This window comes from Durio zibethinus, chromosome 17 (genome assembly GCF_047325235.1).
Source record: "Durio zibethinus cultivar Kanyao isolate XHJ-2024 chromosome 17, ASM4732523v1, whole genome shotgun sequence".
NCBI lineage: Eukaryota > Viridiplantae > Streptophyta > Magnoliopsida > Malvales > Malvaceae > Durio > Durio zibethinus.
Genome location: NC_143178.1, coordinates 6,553,635 through 6,577,527, shown reverse-complemented (window position 1 = coordinate 6,577,527; position 23,893 = coordinate 6,553,635). Strand labels below are relative to the sequence as shown.

At 29.0% G+C, this 23,893-nt stretch overlaps 2 protein-coding genes across 2 annotated transcripts; both read right to left on the bottom strand.

Annotated features, from left to right (window-relative positions):
- Nucleotides 1–8,870: 8,870 nt before the first annotated feature.
- Nucleotides 8,871–12,819, bottom strand: LOC111280442 (protein BOBBER 1-like). Its single transcript, XM_022867846.2, has 6 exons — nt 12,284–12,819; nt 10,798–10,970; nt 10,666–10,714; nt 9,645–9,811; nt 9,289–9,372; nt 8,871–9,137 (listed from the first exon to the last, which is right to left on the bottom strand). Exons 1-6 carry the CDS (start codon nt 12,648–12,650, stop codon nt 9,099–9,101), a joined length of 879 nt encoding a protein of 292 aa, XP_022723581.2. The 5' UTR covers nt 12,651–12,819; the 3' UTR covers nt 8,871–9,098.
- Nucleotides 12,820–14,593: 1,774 nt separating this feature from the next.
- On the bottom strand, nt 14,594–17,281 carry LOC149513990 (wax ester synthase/diacylglycerol acyltransferase 5-like). The gene is made up of 7 exons (XM_089745733.1): nt 17,265–17,281; nt 16,514–16,566; nt 15,956–16,021; nt 15,734–15,843; nt 15,404–15,591; nt 15,182–15,328; nt 14,594–15,060 (listed from the first exon to the last, which is right to left on the bottom strand). Exons 1-7 carry the CDS (start codon nt 17,279–17,281, stop codon nt 14,898–14,900), a joined length of 744 nt encoding a protein of 247 aa, XP_089601859.1. The 3' UTR covers nt 14,594–14,897.
- Between the last annotated feature and the right edge of the window lie 6,612 nt (nt 17,282–23,893).

Sequence of the window (23,893 nt, the reverse complement as noted above, 5' to 3'; positions counted from 1 at the left end):
TGTGTTGCTATATATATATATGTGTGTGTGTGTGTGTGTGTGTGTGTGTGGGTTTGTTTTATCTCTAGTTTTAATTTCAAGATGCCACCAAACCAAGATTTCCATCGAATTACATTATGAGCGATTGGCATTTGGAGAGCTGGAAGTAGAAGTAGAAAATGTGAATGTGAAATGTGGTGAGAGCTCGGTAGGTTTGACTGGGAGAGGAGGCCTTTAGAAAAACAGCTGGAGAGGCTTGTCTGATAGTGCTTCATTTTTTTTTGTCCTTTAGAGGAAGTGGTAACGAGAAATCAGAATTGTATATGGCTAATGGGACCCCTTGCACGGCTGCACCACTCTTGTATGGCCCAACCATGAAGCCACTTTTTGGATTCTTTCGAATGTAAACCCGAAGTGATGTTGATGGTAAGGAAAAAAAAAAGAGAAATGCCGTCTAATTAACCAGTTGACATTGACTTAAAGCCTAAAGTTGAGTTCCTTAGTTATGTCAAAGTCCATACACTTGAAAGCTGTAAGTGGTAACTTATAGGATGATCTTGTTTCAATGATGCCCGGGGCTGGAATAATCAAAGTTAAAGACTTTGTAACTCGGAATATAGCTTTGAAATTTGGATGGTTTTTTCTTCTCATAAAAATAATTTAGGAAAGGAATAGAAGAATGCAAATATTCTGATGATGTTCAGTTTACGTATGCCCAGTCATAATCAAGAACTCTAAATCTTGCAAAACACTTAAAACAAAGTGTGATTCCAAATACAGAAAGATTAGAAAACAAAAAAGTCTTTATTCTCTAATACTGCTAATTTTTCATGCAGCAGACATATTTGGGTGAGTGAAAATCATTCACTGAATCTGAAGTAAAATCATGAACCAATGTCTTGCACTTCATGATTCGTCACTGCTTTAAGAAAGTTTCACTACCAATGTGTTTGAAAAATTCTGGTTTTAATTTGTCTCTTTTTATATTCAATTTCAACGAATGCGAGGCAGCATAGGATTCTTCTTGTGTTGGAATATGTACACAACATTATACATCTAAATTTAAATTTAATAATTTAAAATATGATATAATGATAAAATATAAATATAATATTAAAATAAAATATAAAAATAATATAATTTAAAATATAATAATTATTATATATAAATTTAATAAAATAAATATTTTATATTTTATATTTTTGTATCGATACGAATTATAATATTTTATTAAAAAAATTTCTTAATTTTAATAATAAAATTTTAAATTTTAGTGATTTTAAATAAAAATATTAATAATCGGAGGTTCTTAACATGGGCTGCTTTTATTTGGACATTGACACGTATCTGATTTAGTTCAATCTACTGTCACATATTTATTAAAAAATTAAAAGTGCATTGCAAGTTGCTTGCCACGTCACATCACACCTCCAACTTGGCATGGCATGCCGTTGCCACAAAAAAAAAAAAATTGAAAATATCATAACTACTTTGGGTACTTAAAAATGGTATTTAGTCGTAGTAACTAAAATGTACTCTTGATCTTTGGCTGCGGACATATTATTTTTTTAATGTGCAATAAAAATAATAAAAAAATAGTTGATTTTGAATAGTCTTAAATAATTAAATTTTCTTATATTATTTTTTTAATTTAATTAATGAATCATTAAAACAATTCTGAAAAACGACAAAATGTCAATCATTTCAATCTGTCTGAAGTTGAAAGAAAACACATGTGACATGCTCTGATAAGCCAAACAGCAGAAAAAAAAAATAATAATAATAATAATATAATGGTAACTAAAATCTTGTGCGGATATATTATTTTTTTTCTTGTAATGTGCAATCAAAATAATAAAAAAATAATTAATTTTGAATAGTATTAAATAATTAATTTTTTATCTGTTCATCTCTTTAAAAAGTTCAAGGTCTTCTTCCATGATTATTTTACATTATATACTTTAAGCAAATAAAATGGGAATGGTTCCCAATTCTACGTACAGATGAGGCAAATAAGAACAAGAAAAAATAACGAATAAATAATACTAAATAGTAAGTAGGTCATCTCGACATGATTTATATTAAATTTATAAATCATTTATTAAAAAATTATTGACAACAAAAATTAAATTTAAATCTTATGAGCCAAATATCTTTTAACTATCAATTATAAACTCTTATAAATATTAATGTCTTTTCCAATTATACTAGAATATTTTGAAAGAGACATTAAATTCTAAGACCCCAATGGTTTAATAATAATAATAAAAAAAAACATTTATAAGCATCCCCATTTGTTTAATTCCACATATTGAAGTCTAAAAAATCCAGCCATAAAAAAAAAAAAAAAATGAACCTTGAAAATCTATGAGTATGCTATTCAGATATCTAGTTTTTCTTTTTGAAGAAAGTGGCGTGAAAATGATACTAAACCATTGAAAAATAAACAAAGAGTTCAAACTTATAATCCTTTTGTCTTGTATTTCATGAGCATTATTAAGATCAAATTTGCAGCGTCCTTCTACGTTGATATCTCATCTGTAATGTACAACCTACTGCCATGGCTATTAGTAATATAATTATTTATTTTTGTAACTTAGTTTCTAATATCAAAGTCATGAGCATCAGCGTCGCTTGTGATAATGACAAAACGATTATGTCAAAAATTTTAATAATTGAAAAGACTTATAACCAAGCTTTGATCATTTTGGAACTCACAAAAGTTTGTCTCATAATATTATTGACATTGTGATATAATTAAATATAATATTTTTATTTGATGCATTGTGAGTATAGGTCTAATGCCATATATCATTAGTTTATACTCTCTTCTCCACTATGACTTTCTATCTACTAAAAAAATTTTAATTATATTAAAATAAATTAATGTGATAATTTATTACGTAGTTATGGTATATAACATCTATTTATTAACAGTACATCTTAATATATTCCAGTTCAATTTCCTTTGTAAGTAAGGCCGGTGCTCATGCAAGTTCGATATATGAAGAAAAAAAAAATCCATGGAAAATGAGACATTCCTCTAATTTGTAAAGCAGCTAAACTGGAAGCAGCAGAAGAATTATTTTTCATATTCCTTTTTCTTTCCTTCCTTCTTTGCTTTTTCTTTCTTAACTTGCAAATTGTGTTGACAATAATTGTTTCTACGAAGAATATAAATGCACGACGGACAATTGGTCCACAAAAGTACAGGTGTTTGCTGCGGAAATATTGAAATCATCAGCTTGGGCAAGTTGGCTCGGTTGAAAAGACCTGCCCCGGAATCGGACAATTTAGCGGTGGTGCCTCAGGCCCTCAAGTGAGCCCGACCAACAAACTTTTTATTGAAAAGGGATGGTCAGAGTGACCGACGTGGCTTTTATGGGCACCTGTCGTCGTATGGTTGCATCTTCGACTGTGGTGAAGTGAAAGGGCCAGGTTTGTCGTCTTCCAGTTTTTGTCTATTTCGTCTTTTCCCATTATTGGGTTCGATGAAATCGCACCGAGGGGGACAAGTCTTAGTGAAGGAGTTCGATTAAAATGATCTCAATGTTGTTTGATCGTAATTTCTGGGCTGTTTTCAAAACCATGGAATAATTCTCGAACCTGCTGGTTGGTGGAGTCTTTTGTACGTAATCTGATTGTTGATTGCTTAAAATACGATGCATTTTATATTAAATAAAAAATTTTAATTATTAATAAATAAAATTAATTTTTATATTAATTTTATTTATATTTCAAATAAAAATAATTATTATATGATAAATGATCATAATTATTTAAATATAAATAAATTATTATTCATAAAAATCATAATTATATAAAAAATTATAATTATCTGAATAAAAATTTATATCTGTTCATTTATTATAAATAAATTTTTTAATATAACTATTTTTATTACTTTTAATTGAAGAATTCGAGGTTTTATTGTATCTTAAAAACATAATTATCTTTTAAAAATGTGTTTTTCACACTTCAAAATCAAAATTCTTTTCTATCATTTCTCCTCTTTTTTTTTTTAACAATTTAAAGGTAATTATGATAAATTTATATTTCGCATAAGAAAAATACAAGAAAAAGAAATTGACATGATTTAGAGATCAATATTAGAGAAAGTTCAAGGTATCAAAGGATTAATATTTCTATGGACAAAAATATTAATTTTTATAAAGATCTTGATTAGAAGTATGTATTTTATTTTTTACATAATTAGTGGTAAAAAGATTAACTGAATAATATAAATACATTAATAATTTTATTTCATTAATGTGTAAAGTCAAAACAAAATATGTAAAATATTGATTACATTGCATAAATTTATGCATATATTGAAATTGACTTCACAATTGTGTTTAATTAATTGTATTATATTTATTTGAAAAATTGATGCCTATAAAAATTAGGATGGGAAATAGCTTGAAAACATAAAAGAAAAAGATATGAATTAATTTTCAAGTAAAAGAATTATCACTTGTTCAAGTAACGAATTAAATTAAATTTTAATAAAATGATCGATTGTTTAATTGTCATGTCTTGATTATATATAGAATAGGCAAATTGTCTCGTAGTTTCTATGCAAATAATCAGAAATGGGTAAAGTAATTTACTATGAGAAATTAGATATAAATAGAAAATATATGCAGAAAAGAAGATTTACTTATAAGATTAATTTTATTATTAAATCATGGCACCAAAATTTAAAAAATAAGTTGAGAGTCAAGCTATTTGTATAATTATATCTTTATTGGTCGTTTATAAATCAAATATTGATATATATATTTTAAAATTTATTGTTGGTTTAAATTTTGACTAGTATTTAATTTTCATGAAAATCAATTAAAATTAAATTGAAATATATGAATAATTATTATTAAGATATAGTGTTTCATGAATTAATTGGTGGATAATAAACTAAATAATGATTATTATCATAAATATGGACAGTGTGATATGTATTTTACCTACTGGGTATATTACACTAGAATTGATTTTACAAAATAAAATTTTATTGTGAACAATCACAAAGTGAAAACCATTAAAAGATATCAAAGAGTTAATCAATGGTTACAAAAAAGCATTGTTGCTTTTCGCATATAGGATATTGATTAAATGAAAAGGCATGCCATTAAAAAATATTGAAGCATTTGTCAGTTACTAGCATTTTGAAAGATGCTCATCAATATCTAATTAGGCATGTTTATAAATTAGAAAAGAAAATGCAAATTAAATGTTCTAAAGGCACCAATACATACATGTGTTTAATTCCATTTTGTGATGGCATGAAGAACATTGGTATAATTTGCCATATATTATGAAAATGAACTGAATAAGATGAAATTTTCTTTCTTATACATATAAAAAAGATATGGACTATGGAAATAGAATACTATTATCCAATTAATACATTATTGGTTAAAGACAATGAAGGTATTTTTACTTTTTGTACTTGAAAAAATAGCCTTTTATAAGTTGTTAAAATGAAAAGTGAACAAGTTTTTGAAGTTTTCAATAGTTTCATAACAATGACAAGGATGTGGCTAGTTATATACCATATTATCATATGGGTTTAGATAATAATATTGATTTGTGAAAAGCTGTAAGCCTTAGAGTTAGTCAATCAATGATTTAACGAATGCAAATTCATCACGAATTTTTGCATGAAATATGAGTAGAACTCATATTATAATTATTTTTTATATTATTTTGTGAAAATGATTCTTTGGATTTATGTTTCATAACTTACATTGATATGGTGATCTAGATATGAACATATTGATCACAAAATGATTGTGAAAGTATTTGAAATTAGAGTTAAATATATTATAGACTCTTATTGTATATAGGCATATTGATCCTATAAGTAAAGTTTGAATTTATTATATATTCAAATATGCTTTGATCAATTAAAAGTGGTAAATAATAGAGATATATAGGTTACACAATGGTGGAGAAATAAAGTCCTTATAAAATTTTAAAATCAAGTTTAGAGGTTTCAATAATCATGAACTTGAAATTAGTCATTGAGTAATTATTGTATGTATTAAAAACTCATGATAACATTTGAGATAATTGGTTTTCACTAAAAGTCATTATTATAAAATGAGATAACTTTAATAGTTAAATTTACATGATTTATAGGTATAAGGTGGATTATTATGGTTGACTTAGAATTGTCATAAGCCAAAATTGATGCCACAATTTTGATCACGTTGTGGTATTTTTTGTTATGTATATGATCTAATTTATGGATTGTATAAATGATTTATCATCTATAGTTTTATATAGTAAAAATTTCAAAGTATATTTACTTTAGAAGTAATGGGTGATTCAAAGATTTTATAAATTTGAAAACTTTTATAATAGTAAAATGAAAACTATTTTATTCATTTAGGTGATGAAAATAGTTTTGTTCGTAATAATAAAAAATTATTAATAGTATCCATGATGAAATAGATTTATATAAATATTTATGAATTGACATACAAGTCTTAAAAGGAGACTATAGAAGCATGATTATATTTGAAATCTACTTATTGATGTAAACTTTTATATTGAGTTAAAATATAAAAGTTTTGAAACTTTTATTGAAATATTAAGATATCAGCTAATTATCTTTCACTAACGGTGGATTTGGAGGCCTCCTATTTAAAAAAAAAAAAAAACCACTAAATAGTGAAAAGATAAATGAAATGGCAACTTGATTAAGTATATATGATATCTTGATAATTAAATGGGATATTCTTTAATAAACGAATGCATTCTTGGACATGGTCGGGCTGTAAAAATCAAAAGAAATAAAAATTATCATCATAGTATTGTAAAATTTTAGTATAATTTTGTGAGCAAATTATACAAGCTAATAAGTTTAAAGTAAAGTCATAAAAAAGTCCTTAAAAATCTTAAATGGACTAAAATCATTTGATTTATTCATTGAGTTTATTCAATTGTATTAAAAGTATAATTGTATTAAAAATGTATAAAAGTTTGAAAATAGAATGATTGAAATTAATAAATATAAAGTTGTGGCCACAACCAAAACTATTTCTTAAAATGATAAGAATGAGGTAACAATGTCTGGAGCATATAAATATATGCAAAATGAAAAGCTTGAACATATTAGCCTGAAATGATTATATTAAAGATTTAATCTTAAGTAGAGATAATTATCATAAAAGAAAATTGAATTCCAAAATATTTGGTTAGTGGTACTATAAGTATAATGGATTTAAAAATTTACTATTAGACACTAATAATGGGAACCCAACTTTGAATTAGTAGCCTCTAATTACAAAGTTTAATGGGTAAAAATAAGTTATTATTACGTGTTTATTAAATACTAGTAAAATCCATTCAAATTTTAAATACTAGTGTGATCTATTGCATGAGGATGATGAGTTTTTATACTTTTAATGGAGTTTTAAATGCTTAAAGCAATAGAAACATAATAAAAACTCTACTATATAAACATAAAAGTGGTGTTGCTTCAACAAGAATAATTGAGGTCTCTCTTATAAATGTTTATAAATAGAATAAGCACATGGTAATAATAATGCTAAAAATGGTTATAAACTTCTGACAGAAGAATAAATAAGTATTATGTGCGTTATATCTTCAATTCTAATACTATGAGTTGAGGTTTAAGCTATGGACACTATCAATTTCATTAGAATTCTAAGATATATACATTAATTGAAGGTTTAAATCGAGAGATACATTCTTGTATTTATAATATTTATTTGTGTAAAAGGTAAAAATTAAGCATCAACATTTCAAACTAGTAGAAGATTATTTATAATTTAGAATGCAATGTATCTCATATTGGATATAAAGATTTAATTATTGATGAATAAAATTAATTTTTGTATTAATTTTATTCATATTTTAATTAATTATATTTGAATAGAAATAATTATCATATGACAAATGGTCATAATTATTTTAATATAAATAGATTATTATTCATAAAAATTATGATTATACATAAAGTCATAATCATCTGAATAAAAATTTATATATGTTTATTCATTATAAATAACTCTTTCAGTACAACTATTTTTATTACTTTTGATTAAAAAATTTAAAATTTTGTTGTATCTTAAAAACATAATTACTTTTAAAAAAATATTATTTACACCTTAAAGTCAAAATTTTTTTTATTATTTTTCTTCTCTTATTTATTTTTTCTAACACGGACACCATGTCACGGAGAAAGACTTTGAAACCTAGCAGAAGATTGCCTCCGCATGAAAATTCCAACCTACAGGGCAAAGTTCCATTCGTCTTAGGATTTTACCAGTGGTCCAGCGGCTGAAGGCAGTAATTCACTAATACTTGCTTTCTCATTGATTACAGACCAATGATATCCAGAGGATTCCTGAAATAATTGTCAAGTACATATATTTTTCATTCCTCAGTCAATAGCGTGTCTGAACATTTTAGCTTTGGAAGCAATAATGGTTTTGTATTGGAATAAATTGGGCCGCAGAATCCGGGGTTATCGACAAGGAGAGCATGAAGCATCAGACAACAATCCACTTTGGAACAAAATAAAGTGAAACTCAAACATAATGGAATGACATAAGTCACCCCCGAAATTTTCGCTGAATGAAGTGACAACAGGCCACCATCACCTTTAGCACCACCAATCACAGCTAATGCCCTGATTCCCCAATCAAGCAAACGAATTTTACAAACATATAGATACGTGTATCCATACATGGGTATTTATGTATATCTCCATATAACTTGGTGACACCCTCGGCCAATTTTACAACTGGTCCTCCAACTAAGAGGACAGTAAATTTGCACCAACCAAGGGTTTCGTGAAGAATACTGCTCCCTACTGATTACCATACTCAAGGCAACATTATCTAGAGAGAAAAGCAGCATTGATGAGTTTAAGAAAGCTGCTAAACGCTTAGATTACTCCATATTCAAGTCTAATAAGAGCTGATGTATCAATAATATGCAAATATCCCCTATGAACAAAGTTCAAACCATTACTCATTTCTATTTCTGCCCCCCAAAATAAAATATCAACTCAAAAAGTTCATAAGAAAAACGCAGGAAAGCTTCTACATATATGACTGGAGACACGTGGAGTGGTACACTCCCATTTACATGAGCTTTGCCCTTGAAAAATCCATCTCAGGATGCTGCAACAAACCAACAAAAAGATTGAACAAATTTCATCATCTAAAGCACCATATAGGGAATAATTAAAAAGAGAGGAGGAGAGGACAGCAACATATAAATGTGTGCGTGTGTGTGTGAATTGCGTGTGAAGTTTCTGAAATGAATAGTTACCTCGGACATGAATTTCTTTAGAATTTCCTGCTTCTGAAGCTCATCACTGGTTGGAAGGCCCATGGCTTTCTGTCTCTGGTCAAACTGCAGAGAAGCAGAAGTTGACAAGTACCAATTATGGTGAATCCAAAGTTTACAAAAAAGAGAAGGCTATAATGTAAATATAAAAGGCTAACGCAAAAGAGAACAGAAATATCTCTTACAGAACAGTAAGTACAAATTTAGATTTAAAAGAAAAACAAAAAACTAGGCAATAAGAAAAAACCTAGGCAATTTGACATGATCTGAGATGAGAGCTCGTGGCAGATAGAAACTAGCCAGAAGCAAAACATAATGAGAAAGGCAGAACTAATTACCATCATCTTCTCCACAGTTTGACGTGTTTCCGGATCTAAGTCAGATAGTTTGCTGTTCTCTGGTTCAACTTTCTGAGTGTCAATTTCAGGATCTCCTTTTACCAATGATTTCCACCATTCCATTTGGTTGTGCTTTGTCAAAAGGATTGAGACTGAACGATTATCCTCTACAAGACGGGTGGGAAGATTTTTATATTACCGATAAAAGTGAATGTTTGTAAAATCAAATAAAGTGTTAGTTCATTTCCACAAAAGTAGACTTAAATGGTATTTCGAAAACACAATAGCACCAGCATGACATAAACAATCTTAATTAAATTGTCTTCTATATTATAAATTCACTAAATCAAGTACCAACGTCTGTTGGTCCGAGTAGCATGGAGCTCGATTCCCCTTAAGCAAGATCTTGATTTCAAGTTTTGTGAATAGAGAAAACAGGCTTGAAAGAGCTTGTCCCCCTTATAGGGTCCGGCCTGGCTCAACTCCAGATTAATCGGGACCCAAAGTGGCTACCGGACACCAAAGGGTCCCAAACCAAAAAAAAAAAAATGATCAACAATACAAAGATCCTACATTAAAGATCAAGAAACAAAAGATACGAGGTGAAATTTACATATAACAAGACAGAAATGCAATATGAAATTTAACAAAAAAACATAAACTTCTTCTCTCAAAAAAAGAAAACAGATTCAAAAGCTTTGATGCGTAAGGTTCAAGTAATTTACATAGAATGACAGAAAATAAATCTAGGAGAGAAGATAAGAACCAATTCCATAAAAACTACAAAATGGATTTCAGATATGACTAATAAAAGTTCATCTTTATGACAGTTATGCAAATTCTGTGCATAAAGAAGGTGTATTAATCCTAACACTTTTAATTTATTGTAAGGCTTAAATCTTTTATTAATTCGCAGCTCTAAATTAAAATTTTAAAACATTGCACACCCAATATTGTCGATATACTTGCAATAACCTAATAATTGCAGTAGTTGTCTCTCATTTTCTGTGAGATAACATACCGATGCTCCAGTAACAATCATCAGGTTTGACAGTTTGGAAAAGCTCCCCCTGAAAATAAAAAGAAATATGTTACTTCGATGAAAAGTTGTAAATCAACTAGGAAGTATATAAAAGCATATGCACTAACTTACATCAATAACAGGAGGCTGCCCCTTGAGTCCAGCTTTTAGATGGTTCTTCTTTATCTCACACACAACAGACCTTGATCTTGTTCCACTGGGAACTGGAACATTAACAGTGACCTCTTGCAGGGTCTGTGTCCAAGAGTATTTCTCCAGATCAAGACCATTGCCTTTATTTGGAACTGTCCAATAATTTAGAAAAATGAAAATTAATGACAGTAATAAGCTAGTCTTTGAGTTTTACTTTCACATGCATCTAACAGTATCAAATTCAAAATCTCCCATGCAAACACTTAATCGTATGTTAACCCCAACTGGCATGCAACTACAAACCCTCCACCCCACTAAACAATAAATGACAAAAAAGACACCCACACAACAAAATGTATAGAAGTCCCTTTTTTACCAGCATTCAAACACAGTGTATATCTGGTCATAGCCAACTAATGAAATTAACATACACAACCATTTCCGATAAAATCATACCATATACACCTACCAATAGCCCCAACTGTCAGAAAGCAAATGTAAATAGGCTAACATGTTTACCAAAAGACGAAGGAGAGAGGGAAAACCATGCAATTCAACATATAAGAAATAATTTGGACAACCATTGTAGCTCTAGAACCATCTAAAACATCCAAGACTAGATAAATTTATAGAAAGTTCAACATTAGTCCAGTGAGTGATTGAACTAGGAATAAAATCTGCTCCTCACCCTGTTAATTTCAAAACATTGTTTTCAATTACAATCTTTTACTACCAGATTTCGAAAAGTTGTCAAAAAGTTTGAGGTGAATGCCGAGCTCAGGGGCAAGGAAATCAAACCCAACTTACACCAATGCTTACACCAAAATCCAAAGTATATAGGCACAATAGAATTCCACTCCACAAATTTCCATATGTTCCCTAGAGAAGCAGTTAAAAACCCTTCACACCACGGAATACTATTAACATTATTTAACAAATGAAGCATACCACCATGACACAAGTAGTGACACAGGACGACCAACATTACATCATTAGGGGTGTAATGAACTGAGTCAAACCCATAATCAGAAAGTATTTAACCCAATTCTTGAAGCTTGCTCGAGCTTGTTAATATAGGGTTTTCCTTTCCAAATACAAAATACAAGAGCCCCTGGTTGAGGACAGAAAAAGAATGTTGCTTTTCTTCACTTCATTCCTCACAAACACAAGCAAGCCAAGCTATAAACACATATTAAAACCCTAAAGAGCCCAAAAAAACACAACCTTTCTGCTTTAAATCCATATTTTAAACCTCCCCCGATATTTATATCTTCTTTAACATATGCCATCAGCAAATATTCAGCAAATATTCAGCAAACATTCAGCAATGAAGACCTCAGATGATTTTACTTCTAAAAGAAAGCCTCAATTTCCCTTCTTTCCCCAAATTTCTCATCAATTAGCCTTGCATGCAAAAGAACAATAATAATAAGAAGAAAATTAAAAGAAATGAAGAAAAACGAACCTCTCAAGCCAGAGCTAGTCTCTTCGTCCTTCTTATCCTCCTTTCTATCGACCGCCATTTGCTCCTTCTTCACTTCTTTCTTGATCTCCTTCCCTTCCTTCTCCTTTACCTCCATCTTTGGAGCCACCTCTTCTTCCTTCTTCTTGCTCTTCTCCTTCGCAACTCTCACAATCGCCGCGATCTCCTTATCGACGTTCTCTTTCCCGAGAAAATCACTCTCTTTCGCCAGAAAATCGAAAACTTTCTCCAAAAACGCAACAGGGTTCGACGGATCCAAGCTCGCGTTAAACAACACCGGGTTAAGAGGCGGCGGTGAAGAAGTGGAGGGCTTTGCCTCCTGTTCCTGGAACTCGGAGATTATTGCCATGATTATAAATCCGAGTTTGGGTCAGGTGAGGTGCTTGGGAGTGTTATGTTTTTGGTCTGCTGCTGCTGGAGTTTCGTTAGGGTTTATTTATCCGGACGGGACAGGACAGCAAAGGAGTTCCAAGATTTCAACCGAGAGTTCCAGAACCTGTTTTTCCAATTTTCGTTTCGTATTTGCCAGAAGAACGTCCCTTTTTTTTAATTATTTTTTATCAAAAATATAATTAAAATAATTTAAATTAAAAAAAAATCAAGAATTTAAATAATAATATTTTTTTATTTTTAAAATTATCAAAATTTAAACACTAATAATTAAAATTACAATTATTTTCATTTTATCAATAGCCCGTATAATTACAACAACTTACATATTTTATTGTTTATATATATATATATGTTTAAAATTTAAAATATAATAATAAATTCAAAAAATTATAAACAAAATTAACGTTTATTTCATTTATCTAATTTTTATTTTAAAAAATTTATTCAACTTTTTAAGTTTTATGAAGGTAAATTTTGCATACTTGCTTAGCAAGCTAGCATAGGGTTTTGGAATGAGAATTTTAAAATATTAGTACGTTTTTTTATGGGATTATTTTTAAATAAATCAGTTAAAAAATTAAGTTATTCATTTATATAAAGTTAAAGATTCATTTAAGTTTTGAGATAATTTAGATAAAAATTAAAATTTGTTAAATAAATTAAGATATAATTTTTAAATCGATTTAAATATTAGATTGAATCTTGAATAAAAAATTAAAATTCGAATCCAATTCAAATTGATTTGATCTAAATTTATATATATAAATTATTTATTTATATATATATATGTGAATTATATATGAATTTATTTATATATAAAAAAATAAAAATTATATATATTATTAAACTTAATTTTTATTTTTATATGATTTTTATTTTAAATTTTTACATATATAATTTTTATTTTAAAATTATACATATGAATTACATATTATCCTATTAAATTTAATTTAATCATATTTTTTTATTTTTTTATTATATAAATTAAATTAAATAAGTGAGTTTGGGGTTTTTTTTTAATTTGGATTAGATTTAAAAAATTTTAGAACTTGAAATTTCAAATAGGGTCGAATCTAGTGATGGCAATGGGTAGGGTTGATGCGGGTTTTTGCTCGCTTCAAACCCGACCCGATCTGATAAATTTTTTATTATTTTTATACTCGAACTAATCGATCTGACATTGTATAAAATTATACTCGATTCGAAATTAATAAAATATTATTTTTAATATAAATATCAATTTATATATATATAAATATATATAAAAATAAATATAAAATTTAAAAAATAATTTTTATATATATCGGGTCGGATTTGTTTAAAACCTGACCCGACCACGAAATTTTCTTTATGCCACTCAATCCGATCCGACCTAATACTTAATTTTTTTTTTTTAAATCAACCCCCAAAATCGGATCTAGTCGAAACCTATCGATTTCGAATTTTTTTGTCTTCTCTTGTCGAATCAAATTTGGATAAATATATAAATTATTAATATTAAATATAAACTCGATCCAAATTCGATTCGATCTGACTCATTAACATCTCTACTTCTAAATTAAAAATATTAAATGATTGATATTTTTCTTTGAACATTAGTAATATTTATAATTTTTTTTATTTTAGAAAGAAATCCAAAAGAAAGTATCATATCTCCAAAGAAAAAGAATTTTTTTAATGCTACTAACAAATATGGGAAAAATTTTGGGTTATATAATTAAAAAAAATTAATTGTCACAAATATATATATATATATATATATATATATAAATTTGAATCGAAATTATTTTTTATGCCAAATAAATTTAATATTTAAATTTCAATATCTTTATTTTTTTTTTATTTTCTGTAATATTTTAATACTTGAAAATTAATATTTTAACAAAGTTTTTCCGGGCACGGGCAGGCACTCCTTGCTGAGATTTCTTCGAATCATCGTATGAAGGCCTGCCATGAGTAGGAAAAGTAATATTCTTAGTTCTTACACATGAAATGAAATTAACCAATCTTTGATGCATTTTATTTCCATGTAATTGGGGCTGCAGAACTTCATCGCTTTATTCACTCAGACAATTGCGAACTCAAAGAAAAAACAAATTTTTATTGGCAGCCCATGTTCTCTCAGTTTCTCTCTCTTCAACAGTTTCAATTGTGAACACACTTGAATGTAATAAATATTATTCAATCTTCAATGAAGAAGATGTTAGCAGGCACTGTTGTTTGCTACGACAGCGTCCCTGATGATTTTCAAAGATTCTTCAAAATCGTTGCAGAGCAGGTGAGCGTCAGGAATCACATTAGGGTCAACTGCTACAACAATGGTCATATTATCAATGTCGCTCTGAAAATGAATTGTCAAAGCATGTAACAGAAAAAAACAATGGAACAAAGGGTTTGATCATTTCAATTTTGAGAAGAAGAGTGCTCACTTTTAGAAGCTTTGGATTTCAAGGTGAAAATTGGCCACCTAATCTTGTAAATGCCTGGGAATGGCCATAAATAATGGGAGCAATGAAAGCTATGAGATGGCCATAAAAAATAATTTCTTCTAGGTGTCCAGCCACATTTGAAAACGCCATTGTAGTGTCCAAAGAAATTCTATATGCCACAGCTGCCAATTGCTGTAGGAGATTTCTTTATTACTTTTAATAACAATAGAAGAGGATTATGCTTGAGAATATGGATGGGAAATTAGTTGATTTTTTTTACCTTAGATCCAAATAACTTAAGTATTTGTCTGTTAAATATGTGCATAAAGCTAGAAGAGAGAGCTTTTTATGATCTGTTGTAGCTTTAGCTCCACGAAGGTAATATAAAGGATCATTTTGTATGCAAATGAATCCGATTTCATTGCCCCACTTCACCTTGGACTTCTCATCCATCATTTTAGACAAAGCCTGTCCATTCAAAGCATTAGAAGAAGCAAAATCAATGTAGAAATTAGATACATAGACACCGGAACTCTTAGATGCACATTCAACTACCTTTTTTTTTTTTTTTTTTAATTTGCTCTAGAGAAAAAGAGAAAAAAAAAATCACTTGGATCCCAGTAGTTTGTCTAATATTCACCAAAACAGCTGGCCTTAGGCGGATGTTTTTAGGAAGTTGATTTGACTTCTGCTTCTCTCTTTTGTCTATATCAAATTCACCTTCCAAATAATAAAAATGAAAAAAAAAAAATAGATAGAGCCAATGAGACGTAAAAAGATTATTATATTAACATTTCCATTTTTTTGAAATTAAAAAAAAAAAAAAACTCACCATATTTTTTATTTAGATAGCGTGAGAGACAGGCTTGTGTTATTCCCAGAAACATATGATTAACGTCTAGTTAAACAAGTGAAAAAAATTTGGGAAATTAAGGCTATGATCAACAAGAAAAAAAAAAAAACTAAATACTTCTACTAATTGTTAAAGGAATAGTTTATTATCTCTTGAATTAGTTAATATGTTATTGGATTTTGCATTTGAAGATTATGGATTTGAGAAAATTTATGTATTTAATATCTTTTTTAATTAAGTAGGATAAAAAATTTAAGGATAAAATAGAAATTTAAAAAAAATTGCTACTTTTTTATTAAGTAGCAAGGTGTGGGAGGGAATTTAAGGGTAAATTAAAAATTCTTAGTGTAGATTTATAGCTAGTAACTAAACATGGGATATACAGCTTATAATAATTTTTTATTCAAAAACCAAAGGAAGTAAATGAAAAATGAAGAGAAACCAAGACTATACTTAACCGGTTGATATTATTTGTTTATTTATTTTATTTATTTTTTAATAAAAAACTAAAAATAAATAAAAAGATAAAAAATTTACGATCTGGTTCAGGGGATTCAATCACATAAATCAAGCTTGTATAAAACAAGAAACTAAATCACGAGAAATGATATTGATGATTGAACTATTTTTTAGGAAAAAAATCAAAAGGGGATTTAATCTGTATTTGACAGATTCAATCTTTGTTATTAAATAAGAAATTCCTAAGATTTTTGATAAAAAATTCTATAAATCGTGCCTAATACCATACATAAACATATAAAGAGAATTGAAAATTTTGATAAAAAGATCATAGCATTTTTTTGGTGTGAAAGATTTCTGGGTTTTCGGTACTATTATGGGATTTTTATTTTTGAACCATATTTTATCTTGAAATTTTGATTAGGTTTCTAGGTCGAGTGTTTCAATGGTATTGGATTTTTGACTAAGTGATTTTTTTGGATTTTTTGGTAGATTTTAGGAATTTTTTTTTGGTTTTTTTGTTTTGAAAAGTTGCTTGAATTTTTCAGTCAGAGTTTGAAGTTTATGGTGGTCAAAATCTGAAATTTCCATCGTTTTCTAGGTTTTTCACCATTTTTTGGAAATTGGCTTGAAGTTCCCGACGTTCTTAGAGAGAAGTTAGAGAGAAAATAATTTGAAGGCAAAGAGAGAAACGATATGACAGTTTGGTGACTTCACTTGAGATATTTGTGAGTTAGGCCACTAAATAATTTCTTATTATCCAAGCCTACTTAATAAATTTAAAAATTTTCCTTCATAAATTTCATGTGTTTATTTTTTTTTATCATACTTGTCATTCACTTGCATATACATAACATAAATTATACACCCAAGTTCTATCCCTTATGAGGGAGTAAGTACTTACGCTTTTATGAGATTTCATGTTTCCATATAGGCTAATAAAATACTCCCACTCAAATTGAACATTTTTCGCTTGTATCCCAAAATGGGTAAGGATTGAGGTGCCTTATTAGTCTGTGATGAACAATAATATAAGAAATAATTTGAGAACTTTTTAGAAGTGACCTAAGCTATATATAGTTACCCTTATGAGCTTAACCTATAGGTAGAGCCATGTTCCCTTTACCTTTAGAGTTAATATGAAATTTAGAGCTATGTTGTTGTTATATTATATTTGCTTTGCTGTGTTTATTCTTTATTTTATATTGAGATAGTTAACCAATTTCTTTATTTGTTTTTCTTGCATATTCGTAAACATACATTTAGATTGCATATCATTCATGCCTTAAATATATCTTCAACAAAGCTTTCATGAAACCCAAGGAACATCGAGTTTGTGCCTTGTCCATATTCTTCAAGTGTGAATCACTTATTGATGCGAAGGTAGAGTAAAAAAAAGGCAATGAAAGGAATGAGATTGTTTACCATATGGCTATATCTCTACTTTGCCTAAAGAAGTTCGATTACTCCTTAAACAAAATAATTTACGAGACTTGTCAAACATAGAGAATAACATGGTTCCTTCAAGGCAACAAAGTTTTTATCAAAAGTTTGGACATATTGCACATCTCTTATCAATGAAAGCTAAACATTCGCTCATTAAGACAATGGTATAGTTTTGAGACCCATCCTATTTTGTTTCATCTTTAATAAAGTTTTTTTGATGCCAATTATAAAGGAGCATTCGATTTTGATAAGTATGCATCTCTAGTATCCAGATAGGGTTTATATGAAGAAATAAAAGCCATGATATCATAAAAAGTTAGCCCATTTATTGGAAGAAAAAAAGAGCTTATAAATTGATATGTTCAAGAAAAAATAGGGCATAAAGGTATGTCATGGGAATTTTTTTGAGATTTCATTGTCAAACATCCTGATGATGATCAATGAATGAATGTGTTTACTTTAGTAATATATGGGATAGTGATCTTCCCCAAAGTTTTAGGCCATATTGAGATAGAAATGGTGTAGATTTATTTGAGCATATTGAAAAAAGATGTACTATTTCATTGACGATATTAGCAGAAACTATCAGATCATTAAATTATTGTAGACAAAATGATAAAGTACGTCTTTTAGGTTGTACACCATTATTGCATCTGTGGATAAAAAGTCATTTTGAATGCAAAAAGAGTGTTTTTTCCAAACTCTATCTTCGCAATCAAAATCCAATTAAAGAGTTCTATAAGAGAGAATGGCCAAAAGTGAAGTCCAAGAAAGAATGAAAGTATTTGCTATAGAAGCTCACAACTTGTCAACTGAAATGGTTAGTTCCATGGATAAATCAAGAACCCATGCTATATTAATATAGAGATGAAATAAGGGTTTAACTTTTAAGCTTATGAGGGTTAATAATCTATACACCGTTGATGGTGAAAAAATAGTATGAAATTGAACAGTTTGTTCCCAAAAATACAGAATCAACCAATTTGATTGCTTATATAGAGAGCTTAAAATATTTCATAAGATTGATAACATGATCAAAGCCTGGAATAAGCCCAAGAGAATGAGTCTTGGGTCATTTATCGATAAAGTCACTCATTGGTATTTGGTGTGAAGAGCAAAGAAGCAAAGAGGTTATGTTTACTCCTAAAGATTATTGCCATCTAGTGAACCAAGAGTTTGATGAAATACCTTCAGAGTTCAGAGTTAGAATTTGTAAGGAAAGAATTTAAAGTTGAGAAAAATAAGATGAAGTAAAAGATTCAAAGGCTTTAAGAAGAAAGGGAGCAATGGAAAGATAAAGTAAAAAAGTTAAAGGTCAAAGTTTATAAGATTTCCAAAGAACGTAATAAAGTAGTTAATGATTTGGTTGAACTTCATCAACAACATAGAAAGTTGAAAGCTAAGAGTAAATCCCAAAAAGTCATTAAAGAACAGGATAATGCCCTTAAGGAGTTGATGGAGTTACGTCAAGAGCATAAGATGTTATGTTTCTAAGTGAAAGGCAAAAAGATAAATATTACTGATTTGAGTTGTAAGAATGAAAAATGGAAAAGAGAATATTATCATATGGAAGATGATTATGTTGAAGCCTAAAATGAGAATGAGATACTTAGAAGGTATATCCAGATAATGAAACAAAAATTAAAGGAGCAAAAAGATCATATCATGGCACTCACAAAGAAGCATAAAGAGTTATCCTACCAGTATAGTTTGGCAAAAGAGAAAACTTGAAAAGGTAAAAGTACATAAAGTATCTTACAACCTAGATAAGTAAAATAGTGATCAAAGCAGAAGAAATGGTGGAAAAGGTTGAGGTATCGAGAACATTGATCACACTAATAGGAAAGCATGGGCAGTAGCTGTTGAACTTCACTAAGAAAGCCAATGATCAATATAAGTAAATTAAACATTTTTACAAATAGAGAATAATAGACTTGATATAAAACAAACTTCTGTGGAATAAATGAAAGTTCACCTTTGTTTAAAATCTTTAAAAAGGTAAATATTTTTCTTTTTTTTTTCATGCATTGCATTCATTTATTCGTGATTAATTTTTAATCATGTTAGTCCATAATAAGATTGCTAATTTAAGATTATGGAACACAAGGTTCAAGGAAAGCTTAACATCAGTATAACACCTAAACCCAAACCAAAAAAATCGAATAAGATAATATAAGCAAAGTTGAAAAATTAAAAAAGGCCTAAGAGGAGATTAAGAGAGAGTTGAGCAAAATTTTAGAGGCATTGGATAAGTTGAATAAGTGAAAGGTGATCAAAGAAGATATTTCATATGATGTTGCTTACCCTCTATACCTTTTGAGTTATGACCCGTATTAAGCCCAATCCACTCCAAGCTTTTCCTCACAATAGTTTCCATTTTCAATAGGCTATATTTACTTGGAAACATCACAAGTACCCACCCAAGGGAATATTTAGAGTTACAATATCTTTGCCTCTATTGAAAAAGTAGTTGAATCGATCCAAGTTCCCAATTTGGACAACCCAAAAAAGAAATTGCAAATAGTTAAGGCTTTAGAAGACTTAAAAGCTAATAAAATGATAAGCATGCTTAAAAAAATGTTCAGAACTATGAAAGAAATCAATTTTTATGGCTTCATAGATGCCGTTAGGCTTTGTTTATTCTAGATATGGTTATACCATAAAAATTTAAGGTACTAAAATTCAAAAACTATGATGGTATGAAATGTCCCATTACACATATCATCATATATTGTCATAAGATGGAAACTTCATTAGCAATGAAAAGTTACTCATGCACGTATTTCAAAAGTTTAACTGAGTTTATTGTAAAGTGATACATCTAGTTAGATAGAGCCCATACCCGATTATAAAAAGAGTGACATGTTCCTTATCAATTAGTACTGCTATATCTTTCGAGTTATAACCCATATTAGGCCTAATCTACTATAAGCATTTCATCACAACAGTTTACATTTTTAATAGGCTATACTTACTTGAGAATGTTACATGCACCCAGCCGAAAAAATGTTTAGAGTTATAATAACGCTACCCATACTGAACAAGTAGTTGAATCAGTCTAAGTTTTCAATTTGGACAACCCAAAAAAGAAGTTGCAAATGGTTAAGGCTTTAGAAGACTTAAAAGCTGATCAAAAGATAAGTATACTTGAAAAAAGGTTAAAGTCTATGGAATGTATCAATTTTTATGGCTTCATAGATGCCATTAGGCTTTATCTAGTTCTGGATGTGGTTATATCATCAAAATTTAAGATATCGAAGTTTAAAAAATATGATGGTATGAAATAACTCATTACGCATATCACTATATCTATAGTAAGATGGCAGTGACGTTAACAATGAAAAATTGCTCATACACGTATTTCAAGAGTTTGACTAGGTTTGTTGTAAAGTAGTACATATAATTAGTTGGAGCCCATGCCCGATCATGAAAAGAGTTGACTCATTCTTTTATCAACCAGTATTGTCATATTATAAATATGGCTCCTAATCTTCTTTCTTTGTAAAGTATAAAGAAGAATATGACAAATTCACTTAAGGAATATGTCCAAAAATGATAGGACATAGCTGCTCAAGTGCAGTCACCCTTAACCAAAAAAGAGATAATGATTTTATTTGTAAGCATTTTAAAGTCACCTTATTAAGAGAATATGATAGAAAATACGACTAAAAATTTTACTGATATAGTGATCTCAGACAAGATGATTGAAAATATCATTAAGAATGATAAAATTGAATAAAGAAAGCCCTTTGCTGTCAAGAACCTAAGAAAATAAAAGTGAAACTTAAGCTATTAACTTCGAAGGGCAACAATTTAAGAACTATATTTTTTATCCATAACCAATTTACCCGACACCCTACCCTACCATAAATAATGTTGTAACTTTCCTATACCAACCAACCTTACGACCTTTTATCCAGCCACTTATTAACTGACATTCAGACCACCTGCCAACATATATAACCCTAATGCCTTAACTGTTACAAGACCTTTTATGTGTCTAGCCAACCCAATAAGTGGTCATGGGAACCACAAAATAATTAAGAAAAGCCTACCTTCGATCCTATTCTCATGACCTAAAAAAGATGTACTAAAAACTTTCTAAAAATCATTTGGTTATTCCTGTCCCTATAAAACTACTTGAATTCTTTTATCCCAAGTGGTATGATTCTGTGCTCACTGTGATTATCATTACAAAATTGTTGACCATTTCACTAAAAATTACACTATTTTAAAGCATAATATGCAAAATCTAATAAAAAATGGTTGATTAATTTTAATACTTGTGGGAGGACAACACTCAATGTTCGTGGTAATCTATTACCTAATTATGTAGTGAATGCTTTCTATAAAAATAAGGAACATCATGTGAATAAGAGAGTAAAAAAAAATTAAAACCCTTTTCAGTCAATTGTTTGATGCCTTATTTGAGGTTGGTATGGTACTACTAGTAGATCCATGCACCTATCGTGGATAATGTGTTATGAACCAAAAGTGTAAATACCATAGTGAGGCTCAAGGCCATTTTATTGAAACTTGTAAATAATTTCTTGAAGAGGTACAAAAATTGATAAACTCTTATCAAATTAAGTTCTATGAGAAAAAAAAAAATTCAAAGAAGGCTGAGGTGCTTATAATTGATAAGTCATCAAAATGGATGCCAATATCAATAACCATTTACCATAGTGAAAAACCAAAGTTAATCATAAATAAAATCATCCCAAAGTTAGTAACTGTCAAACTCTTAAGCTCATTCCTTTATAAAGATGAAAAGGCTATCTCATAGAGTTATGACTGTGAAGTAACAATTTAAGGGTAGAAAAAAATCACACCCAAATTAAACGTTGCCAACATAACTGGTGTAAGTGGCATAACCAAAAGTGGAAGGTGCTACACTCCAAAAATACTGAAAAAAGTAAAAAAAAAAAAAACAACAGTGATGAAAAAGTAAGTTAAGTTAGAGCTAATTCTAGAAAAAGACAGTCCAAAGGATGTGTCCAAAAAAAAAACCTATAAGTTCTTGAAGCTAGTAAAACACAATAAGTATTTTATGGTTGAGTAGTTAAACAAAATACTAGCTAAGATCTTTTTGTTACCACTGTTATTGAACTCGAAACCATACTACAATGCCTTGTTAAAGGTGTTAAATCAAGCTTATGTGGCACATAATGTATATGTAAAATATGTGAACCATTTAGCTGAGAACCTAGTGGTGCCACATTATATAACCTTCAATGATGATGAGATCCCACATGAAAGCAAAGAAAGTATAAAGGCTCTAAATATCACTGTTAAATACAATACTTATATCATAGTCAAAGTATTTATTGACAATGGCTCTGCTATTAATATGATGCTTAAGTCCATATTAGCAAGGTTACCCATTGATATATATCACATAAAAAGTTATCATATGATCATCCGAGCATTTAATAGGACTAGGCATAAGGTCTTAAAAGATAATGAGATACCTTTATAAATTGAAGTTTGCACCTTCAATGTAAAGTTTCAAATTATAAATATTTTTCAATTGTATAACTATTTGTAAGGTCGGCCATGGATTCATATGACAGGTGTTGTTCTTTCCTATGTACACCAAAAGGTCAAATTCAATGTGAAGGGTCAACTTGTGATCATAGCTAGAAATGAAAACTTGTTAGTGACTCAACCTATGAATGCTCCCTATGTAGAAGCAGTAAAGGAATCATTGAAATATTCTTATCAATTCTTCAAACTTGTCAATATAGTTGGCAAAATATTTAAATTATACCAACAAGATTTTTTTAAGATCATGGTCAATCAGATTATTAATAAAGTTTGGTACCCTAAAGTTAGACTGGGTAAAAATCTACAAAGGATAAAAGAGCTACCAATGATAATAGACAACAATGAAAAATTAGGCCTAAGGTATAAAGCTAAGGAATAAAAGATGAAGAGGATGCGAGATAACCAGATAAGAATAAGGATGGTGATAAGTGTGCCAATGTTATCTCGCACTTGTATGAAACTTTT